The sequence below is a fragment of the Myotis brandtii genome, unplaced genomic scaffold (assembly GCF_000412655.1).
Source record: "Myotis brandtii unplaced genomic scaffold, ASM41265v1 scaffold550, whole genome shotgun sequence".
In the NCBI taxonomy this organism is placed as follows: Eukaryota; Metazoa; Chordata; class Mammalia; order Chiroptera; family Vespertilionidae; genus Myotis; species Myotis brandtii.
In genome coordinates this window covers 3944924-3956434 of record NW_005370043.1, presented here as the reverse complement: position 1 = coordinate 3956434, position 11511 = coordinate 3944924, and the positions used below count along the sequence as shown (strand labels likewise).

Here is an 11511-nt window from a genome sequence, read left to right as displayed (position 1 = left end):
CTCATCATTGATGCTTCTATCTCTCTCTCCCTCTCCACTCCTTTCTGAAATCAATAAAATATATTTTAAAATTATTTTTTTTAAAAAATAGTCAACAGGATGGACCAAAAGAATTGAACTCTTAATGAAAAAGATTAGGCTTCCTGTCAAATCTTATTTGCATAGCCCAGATATAAAAGAAGAGATCATTTAGCATAACCAATGGACACAGTAGCGGAGTGAGGGCATGTGCTGGGGGGTGGGAGCAGCTGGGGAGAGGTCAATGGGGGAAAGGGGAGACATATGTAATACTTTAAACAATAAAGAATTTAAATTTAAAAATAAAAAGATAGTTTACAGCTAACCTCTCCTCTTCGGTTAGGTCTAAGTTCATAGGTGGAATAAAACCAAAATTGAATGTTCCTGATCATAACAGGAAGGAAACAAGGGGGAATGAATCAGTATATCTCCTGAATTGGGATAAGGACAACACTTCTCTCATCTCCCTGGTCACTTAACTGCAATTTGGTGACACTTTACTAAGGGTCAAAGCACTGCCCTGAGGGCCTGATCACAGCAGCAAGAAACTTTCAAAGTTGAACTTTAGAAGCTGCGACCAAATAGCAGGTGCAGGCTTCCTCTCCCACAGTGAATGCTCTGGTCCTTCAAATCAAATTTCAACTGTTTTAAACCATCCCATTTGGCTTTCAGCCGAGATATAGTACCACTTTGTTAAGAGCAAATGAACAACCAGGCTTTTTCATCCCTTTTCTTTTTTCTTCTTTCTTCAATCATCTCTGATGATTTCCTAGCTGGACAAATCATTTTCATGTTCTTATTGGTTTTAATGCCTGAAAAATCAAGAATTAAAAAAATTTCCTTCTCTGAAAGCAAGTACCCCTCCTTCCCTGTGGGGACCTGCTGTGGTCCAGTCAGAGAGGGTCAGTAAAACAAGGCAGCAGAAGTGCCTGAGAAGACAGGAGCAGCTGCCCCTGGGAATTCAATAAGGACCCTGGTTCCCATCCTTGAAATGCTCTCTGGTTGGCTGTTTCTGCAACACAGCTATTGGTGTAAAGTGGGGGTACTCCCTCCAAAAATGATTGGTGCCCTGTAAATAAACCTCTTGCATGGCTGTTAATGCACGGAGGAATCTCTAACCTGGCCTATGGGCCTACTGGAACTTCCATTTTCCCAGCCCTCCTTCTCTTGCCTCAGGCTCATTTTTCCACTTGGGCCCCCTCTTCTCAGCTTTCCGGCACTTAGTCACCATTATAGTTTGACTGAATTCCTGGGCACATGACCTATTTTAAACAAAAACAACCAACATGCACCCACAGTAAGCTATTGGACCCCTTAAAATCTTGGCAACAAGTGAGTCCAGAGGGATAGAAATTAATCTAGGCAATTATCTAGAGTCCCCTTTCATTTCACCCCTCCTCACACTCCAAACCAAAAGCAAATAAATAAACCTAGTCTGAAGAAAAATGGTTGGGGGGTAAAGGAAAGGGAAGTGTGGCTATATTATAGAGGTCTTAAACCTGCACGGTCCCTAAGATCAGAAAACGCCTGCATCACAAATCAATTTCCCTCCCTGCTCTATCTTGAAGTTTGACTCCCCTTGATGCCACCCAAGCTGTCCACCTGCATGACTGGCATGATTACCATAAACATAACTTCCTGCTGACTTGAAAATTCAGAAAGGGAGGGTATCTGTCCACAGGTGATGGACAAGGCCATCTCAAGGGGCACTTGGCTAAGGAGGGGAAACAGGACTATGCAAAATGATGCTTGGGGGCCTGGAATTTTAAATTAGTACTATCTCTTGATTTCTTTGATCTTCTTACTCTCCAGAAAGCAGAGTTCCCCCCACATTGCCTGTACCCACCAGCTCTTCTACTAAATTAATAATTTGGCTTTAAGTAGAAGTATTTAAACAGCCTAATACAAGAAACTTCTAAGTCTTCCTTTATATTTGGCATTAAGTTAAATCCGCCAATAGCCCTCAGCAGCAGATGTCCATAATTAGGTTTTTTTAAAAAATCAATGAAAAATCATTATATTGTGTTAAATTGCTTACTCTTTTGGTCAGGGAACAAGGAGTAACCCAAACATGCAAGGTGAAGTGAGACTGTAGGGAACATGCCAGCCTGAGGACAGAACCATGCACGAGAGCATGGAGTGACTCACATCTCCCATGAAAGGCCTCCAAACGACAACTCACCTTACTCATTCAACCTCACCTTCCATGGCTCCACACTATGCAAGTGAACTCTAGCCAAGCCCATCTCTTCTACATTTATAACTATACCCATACCTTCTCCTATATTGCCAGCACCAGCCTTTTTCCTTGACAAATGCCTCCTTCCCTCTTCTGGGCACTAGTCAAATTCGCCCATTCTTCACGATCCAGCTTAAGCCTCTACTTCACTAACCCCTCCAAACATTCCTATCCCTCTCATGTGAACCCATAGACTGAACCTATCATAAACCTAGGCTTGTTAGCCTTTCACAGCTGTATGTCTTGTTTGTCCAATACAGTCATAAATTCCAGAGGATCAAGTCTTAAACCTCTTAGTACTTCTAAAAGTGGGTCTCAACCAGTGGTATACCAGGAACCCTGAATAAGTGTGCCATCAAATTTTAAACAATTTACAGAATTTATTTTCATTCAAAAAAGAGCCACACTTTTATAAAGTTTTCTGTGAGACACACCACTGAGCCACAGTGTGACTCGTGACATAGTTGCTGCAAATAAGAGGAAGATTGCATGGTCAGAGGAACAGATATAAACTTTACCTCAAAGTATATTATAAGAGAACAAGGTCAAGGCAGTAACAGTTCTACTTAAATAGGAACATACCAGAAGATAGATATATATATATACACACACACACACACACACACACACACACACACACACGTTTTTCAACTTTCTAAAACTTGGTTTAAAAAAAGACTTTCACCTTTTAATCCTTTAATGTATTATCAAAAATTCTAACATCATACACAAAAGTATGTCTTCGACACAAGGTGAGAACCATGGTCCTGATATAATAGGTATTTGGAGAGAAACTGCTTAAACAAGTTCTCAAAAGTGCAGTTTCCCTTCAGCAAGTCAGTTTCAAAAATATCTATAGATTTCCAGGAACCTGGGCATACTACCTCCAAGCTCCAAAGGCCCTTCCTAAAAACATGTAATACAGCACATCTTCAGCAATTCAACCAAGGCTTCCAAATCCTTATGCTAGACAGGCTTCACGGGAGGAATCTGAGCAGATAAAGTATCTTAACGTGGCACCCACAGGTCAAAGCTGTACAAAGCAGTTTTAGAAGCACTGGGCATGACCCTGATTCCTTCAGTGAGCTTAGGATTTATGGTCATGTTCACATCCACATTCATTTCCTCCTGCTGTTGGTCAAGTTCTGTATTTGCAGGACCCTTGACTGTGTGCATGTTCTGCAAGATGTTAAGAAATATTGATCAGTGAAAAAAAGAATTTTATAATAAAAACATTTTGGGCAATAAATGGGTCTCTACCACAGAACATCTCGTTGTCTTTTTTAAAAAATATATTTTTATTGATTTCAGAGAGGAAGGGAGAGGGAGAGAGCTAGAAACATCAATGATGAGAAAGAATCATTGATCGGCTGCCTCCTGCACACCCCCACAGGAGATTGAGCCCGCAACCCAGGCATGTGCTCTTGACCGGAATCGAACCTGCGACTCATCAGTCTGCAGGCCGACACTCTATCCACTGACCCAAACCGGCTAGGGCCATCCTGTTGTCCTTAATTTACCAATGGGCACTGTGACTCCCCAAGAGAGGGGATGTGGAAAACAGCATTTCCCACACTCATTTGATCACAGAATCAGTTTTCAAGAATCCCACAATCCAAGGCTAATCTAGCACTTTCTGAGAATAAACAACAGCAAGAAAGATGCTACTATTTCTTTAGAAATAGATGCTACTAGGCCCGTGGTCGGCAAACTGCGGCTCGCGAGCCCCATGCAGCTCTTTGGCCCCTTGAGTGTGGCTCTTCCTAAGCCTTAGGCGTACCCTAATTAAGTTAATAACAATGTACCTACCTATATAGTTTAAGTCTAAAAAATTTGGCTCTCAAAAGAAATTTCAATCGTTGTACTGTTGATATTTGGCTCTGGTGACTAATGAGTTTGCCGACCACTGGACTAGACCATCTTCTAAGTGAAACCTAACTGGGCACTAACAGACTCAAAAGAGGACTTTATTCTCATACCTTCAAAGTGACGTTTCCTTGGACTCCCTGAAACGTGAGAGGAATACAGTACTCTGCTTCTCGGGGTCATCTCACAGTTTTAATCTTATAACTGTGTTCCATTTTAATCACCAAAGCAGATTCTTAGCCCTAGTGGCCAAGTTTCAAAATCCCTGGTGCCTTCCAGCCTGGGATGAAGGGATGGAGAGAACATGAAGTAGATACCACCCAGAAAGTTTTTATATCTCCAGTTCCTAGGCCATTATGATAAAGTCAAACTACAGCCAAGATAAGTGATAAATGAGCAGTTCTCCTTTAGTAACTCCTAGAGGAAGGCCTCTCTTAAGCACACACACCACCCGTATCGGCATCTTGACCCACCTTTTCCATATGGACTTTCTAACGAAAATTCAAAGAAGCATGGGGGCTACAGGGAAGAAAGAGAAGTACTGGCAGAGCCCATTACAGAGCTAGTCAGCAGGGGAAATACCATTCCTTTCAGTGAAACAGCTTTCCAGGAACAGTATCTCAACATATTTATTATAAAACAATTTCATTTCCCTGTCCCATCACCTGCCACCCCATCCCCATCCCCCCAAAAAAGCCCACAGATTGTGGATTTCCTCTCATTCTTGGCAGAGTTACCAGAAGAAATATAATACCCTCTTCAGACTGCTCCCAACAGCTGCTAGAACAAGAGGGGGAGCTGGGGTAACCTTCCAAAGCTGCCTCTAAAAATGACCATTCTCCCTGCCAAACCACGCCGCCAGTAAACACAGGACTTCTTTCTCTGCTACTTAAAACAAGGGGAGACCCACCGAAAGCAACAGTGTCCCCTAGTCCAAAATACTTCCCTCCAGCCCATCTGTTCTTCTCAACTTGACTCTAAGCTAAAACCTCTTGAACAGTAAGCCACCAACCACTTTCTTTCCTACCATGTATTCCTTGAAACAAACCTCTACTACTTCACAGGACTAGTTGCTGTTATTTTTTAATTTGTTTGTTTAACCCACCCATTTGCAAGGTAGAATTCTTATCAAACTCCTATTCAGTGTAATTTCCTTATCTCTGTCCACCTCCCCAATACCTAGTGTACACACACACACACCTCTTTTCAGGTCAAGAGCCCTGAAAAACAAGAGTCTAGGAACAAATTCAGCAATGGCTACACTGTACCCTGGCCCTTTCCCCTTCCCCAACATCATCATACACTATATGCACTTTCCTTCTAGAAAAGCCCCATCCCCAGGCAGCAGAGACTGCCAGTTAGCCTTCAGCCTCTCAGCTGAGACCACCAACAAAGAAGTTCACGAATGTCAACTGGGGGCAGAAGCAATATCTCTCTTTGCTGAGGGGAAACTGGACAGAGCCTCCAGCATCATTCCCCAAAGGTGACAGCCGGGGTTGAGTGAAGACCGTGAAAACTGTACAAGAGCTGGAGGAGAAATATAATGTAAGGAATGATTTGGAATCAGGGGCAGGAGAAGGCGGAGGGATGAACTGGCTGACCCCAAATGTCTTTTCCATCTCTAACTCCTATGATTCTTTGACCTCCAATTTTGTGCTGTGGACAAGGAATGGAAAGTCAACAGACGTGGTGATGTTTTGAAAGAGCCTGGCAGTCTGCTCTTGTCATTTAGTGGCCTTTGCATGTATTTTTTAAGGTGTCTCCAAGCCCTGTCTTCATTTCACAGTTGTCACCTTTCTCAGCAATTTGAACTCATGTCAAATACCAAAACGAAGGAGAAGAAGAAAGAATGTACTGGCAATTAATTGTGGGCTAAAGAGGGGCAGGCACGGGGGCCCATTGGGTGGCCCAGACTTCCAAGGAGGGCAATGTGGACAGTTTGAATATAATGAAGAACTGATTCAAAGTTGAGACAAGGTGGCCAAACCACTAACAAGAAATAAATTCTTTCTCCAGATAGTCTCATACTCAGTTTTAGATACAGTTCAAGCATTTACATGATTCAGGATTCAAAAGATTCTTAATTAGCCCAACCATCTTGCTTCTACAAATTACAACTGCAGTTCCAGCTGAATCCTGGTCAAACCTGAGCAAGACTGCTGAATAGAAATAAACCAGATCTTGGGATTCTCAACCTCACCTGATGGTTGACACACCTGACATAAATTCTGGAGCTTAACAAAAATCTGTTTCTAAGAATCAAAGTCGGGGGTATGCCAATTTTTACTGAAAATTCAACTCAACTTTCTCATTTTTCAAACAGCTTATTTCATCTTAAATTTTCAAAATGTACTGGAGCCTGGCCTCAAGAAGAGTCTACCTGAACTCCTCCCTGTTCCATGGTTATGAGTTGGGACCAGAAATGTATCCAATGCCAGAATCAACCCAGAGTTAAGGTTAAGTTGTCACACAAAGGTAATTCTTTTCCATGTCAAATTAACTCTGTATGTTTACTCAGTAACCTCACTGTCAGTTTGACTTCAGCAGCTCAAGCACAACTTTTTACCTCAGGTGAAGGTGTTAGACACAGAAAATTGAAAGTATGGAGTACTGCAATATCTTCAAATATCATTCCAATAGGAATTGCTCATCCTGCAGATTGGGAGGACTCTGGGTTTCTCCATGTTTCTGCCCTCAAAGCTAGCAAACTCACCCCCTCCTCTTCAAGTTTCACAAGACTGGAAAGGATATAAGCAGCTTCTATATTCTCACGGTCTTGGAGGAAAAGGCCCCTTCCATTCTTTCAGTTTGCATTTGGAGGCACTGACTGCACTAGACCATTTCCTGCTTCCACAGGTGTATTGTTTTATTTATTTTATAAGCATGTAAACTGAACTCAATTTTTATTAACTCATAGAACCACTAAAAATAAGGCTTCCCCAAAACGACTGAAGATTAATAACATCCATACAGGGGTGGGCAAAAGTAGGTTTACAGTTAATAAAACACCTAATAATAATTAATAAATAAATAATACAAGAATATACAGTGTTTCAGCATACTCACAACTGTAGACCTACTTTTGCCAAGCCCTGTATACGAAACCTTGCAATGAACTGGAGAACAAGTATGACGCTCCTCCCTAGGTAAGGCAGAAAGGTGAAGGAGAAAGCAAAGTTACTTTAAGTTGATATTTGTTTTAGGCATTAAATGTAACCAGTCCGCAATGCCTTCTCTGTTCAGAGTTAGGAAAGGAAACTTTATGCTTTCTGGGCCCCCCCAAAAAAAAAATGCTCTTAGGCGCAATCATTTTAAAACAAACAAACACACTCTGCTTATCTGTGTCCATCTCACCACTCTGGACGTTAATCATCACTGAAATAGATACCCCAGTTCCCCAGCCTCAAAGTGCTCCCAGCCTACCAGACCCTGTCTGAGGAATGAATGTACATGCCAGGGCAAACACCTCAGAGCCTGACTCCCTAAACACCTATTGTTAGTTCTAGGCAAATCTATCACAGGTAAATGCAAGAGCACCCAGGTATTGCTCAAAGGACATTTAAAATAAATTTCAAGTTTGAAAACATATAGGACTTAATTTGGGAGGAGGATTAAGTAGGCTTTCTTTAACATAAGACTGGCAGAAGTATTTTTTAAAAATAGGTTTACTAGTACATACACAGATGTACTTTTTTCTTTCCTTTCTTTGCTCTTGTTAATTTTCAGTATCAGAATATCTGTAGATAGCATCTTTGTTCTTCCACCTGTCACACTAACTACTTGCATTTAGCCAATGTTATAAACTGACAGAGTTAAATTTCACTATTTTGTTTTTGAAGACTGAACTAGTTAGTTTCCCCCCTGCTCTAGGGAAAACTTAAAAGATTGCTATATGAAACATTTCCTTGATTTTTATATTAAAGATATTTCTATTTCCCCAGGCTTAATAAAGCCTTCAAACAAAACTGATTTTAAGCCAGATGACTGACTCAAGCTGTCTCTGTGTCTGCTTGGAGGAAAAAAGAAAAGAAAAGAAAAGAAAAGAAAAACCCTCAGGATACCTACCAGTGTTCACTGTTTGGGCAAGAGGCCTAAAGGGAAGCAAATTATTTGTTTGTGGTTTAAAAGTGGCCAAAATGCCTTCAAGCACAAGTATAAGACCATTAACAAATCACAAGGAACCAAAGCAGTTCATCTTACTCACATCAACAAAGCTATGATCAGTTAGGAACAGCCAAGCTGAATGGGACTTGCCCTGGGCCGGAAGGTCAGTAAACCTTAGCAGTTTGTGTTTCAGAGAATCAAGAGGCTCTCCGGCAGGGAGTGCAGACCCTAAGCCCACAGGTTCTGCTGTCATGATTCCAAAAACATCCAGGACAGGTGAGAGAAATTAAGCAGTGTGTGTTTTCCCTCTTGCCTTTAGGCCGCATCTCCACTTTTGCCATATACAGATTGACTAGCGGAGAAGCCAAGCAATTAAGAAGTTCTACTTTACAACAATTTATTGAGTGCCTACTATGTGCTGAACACTGTAGCACTTACACATTTAAACCTCATTTTTCTAGGTATGGTATTCCCATTCTTGATAGATGCTAAAAACTCTGATGCTGTGAGGTTAAGTTTCTGATAAAATGAAGTTTTGTGTCACTGACAAAAACTTATCCCACTGTCCAGTTGGCAATTAATCAGCCCAAAGCATGAACTACAGCCCTACCACTATCCAAGCAGCCAAACTCTCACTGAACTTTGGCCCTGGCGCCCTGATGCCCTAAGAGGAATGGGTGCATGCCATCTCCCTCCAGGGATGACAAGTACCTCTCTTGGTAGCTTATCATGTCTCTGCAGCTGTCCAGAAACAGACCACACTGGTCAACACGGGCTCCACCTGCTCTAATACAAACTTCTCCTCTCAGCTCAGAAAACAATGACCTTGCTCTTTATCAAGTGCTGTGGTCAAGCAGCTTCCCTAGAAGTTTGGAGGTACCTCATCCTAGGGCACAGTCAAGAACTCAAAACACACAGGCCGAATAAATAATAAAGCTCTATCACTTTGTAGTCTCAAAGCACCATACATTTATACTGTAAACTCACTTTTATTTTATTGTTATTGCTTATAGAATGCACACTCATTCCCATAATCTCTCTTTTAAAACACTTGAAAAAAATTATTTCATTCGTTCACTCAATCTCTAGAGAGAGAAAGCAAAACTTTGCCTTGGCTGGCTTGAGTTCAGTCATTTTAGCCAACTTCTTTTATAGGTCAACTGATACATTCTCTGAAAGTTTTTCTTATAAGGAATAAAGGTAACAAGACTACAACCCTCAAAACCCCAGATATTCATTATCATCAACAATAAAATCGTACTAGAATAAAAGCTAAACAAAATGACCAAAATTTATAAAAGATTAATCTTGTACATGATTAATAATACCCAACTAGAAAACATACTGAAAAAGAGATTCATAATAAAAACAAAATGCATAAAATATTTAGGAATACTTAGGAATAAATATAATAAAAGGTGTGTGGGAACTTTATAGTGAAAACCACAAAAACTTTTGAAAAGGCAAAGAATTTATTTTTGCTTGGGTGGTTGAGTGGAAGTAGAGATGTCACACACACCAAAAAAAAAAATCCAACAAGGATAATCTAATCCTAACAGATATTAGACCCTATCAAAAAATATTTAAAATACTGTGGAAATGGAAAACTGTATCAGTAGAACAAAATGAAGAGTTCAGATATAGATCATATATATACAGATATGTACACATATACATATATGTACACATACATATATGTACACATATATATGTGTATATATGTGTGTACATTAATACTTGACAAAATAAGCTTTCTAGAACAAAGGGAAAGAACAAAATGTATAGTGATAACTACGTAGCCATTTAGAAAATAAGAGTTGAACTATCATCCCTTGCACACAAAAGTGATATTGATGAAAGTTTTAAGTATTTTTTTAAAATCAAATTATAACAGCCCTAGCTGGTGTGGCTCAGTTGGTTGGAGTATCATCCTGTGCACCAAAAGGTTGCCAATTCCATTCCCGGTCAAGGCACATGCCCAGGTTATGGGTTCAATTCCCGGTCGGGGTGCATGTGGGAGGCAACCAATTGATATACCACTCTCACATTGATGTTTCTCTCTTTCTTCCTCTCTCTCTCTCTAAAATCAATTTAAAAACATTTTAAAAATCAAATTATAAGGAAACAAGTAGCTATTCAAAGAGGAGATTTATCAGGTCTGTAGAGGAGTTATAAATTTCTCAGATTTGGGGGGAATAGAAAATAAACCACAAAAGACTGACAGATTCTGATATACAGGTGTAAACAAAAGTAGGTTTACAGTTGTGAGTACACAAAACAGTTTATTCTTGTATTGCTATTTATTAATTACTGTATTATTTTCCATTCAGTAACTGTAACCCTATTTTTGCCCACCCCTGATTTTAAGTGTAAACCTTCTATAGGCTAAAAATATTAAAATATAAAGAATTGGGGAAAAATACTTGCATCAAAGAAAACAAACTAAAGCCTAATAGCTACGACCCACAGGATTCCAAATTTATAAGAAAAACATCAAGACTGCAATAGTAAATGGGCAAAGACTTGGAACAATCTCACATGTGAAACAAACACATGGGTAAATATTTATCCTGGTCAGTGGTAAAAGAAATGCATAAATAACAAAACTTTGAGGTACCATTATGTGTCCCAAAATAGCAAAGATTTTTTAAATTCTCACATGAAATTGGTTTAATCATTCATTGCTGGTGCCACTGTGCCTTGATATATCTTTACAAACCAACCTTTGATTCCATAATGCCAATCTTGAGAATTTATCCTAAGTAACCAATTCAAAGAGAGATATACTATATTAGATGGAATGTGACTTATACTTCAATAAAGCTGTTACCAAACATAAAGTTATTCATTTCATTGTTATATATAATAGCGAAAAGTTGGGCATAACATAACTATTCAATATTAGAGGAATGCTTTTAATCTCATTATGGTACAGCCTACAAACTTTTATTATGTACCTATTGTTAGAATCAGTGAGGGAAGAAGTGTGCAACTGAAAAATTTAAAAAATGAATAGTTGTCTAGAGGTAGTGGCATTATAGCTTTGTATGTTTTAAAACGACTTTTAGTGTTAATACTTTTTTTGAACCCAAACTGGAGTTGGGTGCAATCTGAAAACTCCCCCCGCCCCCACCCTCATGTCCATACATGGTTTCCCTTCTATTTAATAGCTTAAGCCTTAAAGGGTCAGGAAAGTGGTTCATTCAGAGGTCTCAGATCCTGCCAAGAACAAGCCGAACGGCAATGCCATGCCCTTCCATTCAGCCCACACGGAACCCAGCCTC

The 11511-nt window shown here is 39.9% G+C and overlaps 1 protein-coding gene across 2 annotated transcripts in view; it reads right to left on the bottom strand.

Annotated features, from left to right (window-relative positions):
• Positions 1-1215, bottom strand: part of FBXW4 (F-box and WD repeat domain containing 4) — a 66981-nt gene extending 65766 nt beyond the window's left edge. Inside the window, exon 1 of one of the 2 annotated variants that reach the window (XM_014549434.1) lies at positions 1190-1215. In XM_014549434.1, the coding sequence (XP_014404920.1) occupies positions 1190-1200 (11 nt within the window). In that variant the 5' untranslated portion in view covers positions 1201-1215. Of the gene's footprint in view, positions 1-344; positions 389-1189 lie in introns of those variants that run through there. The other variant, XM_005878287.2, reaches the window with a different exon arrangement.
• Between the last annotated feature and the right edge of the window lie 10296 nt (positions 1216-11511).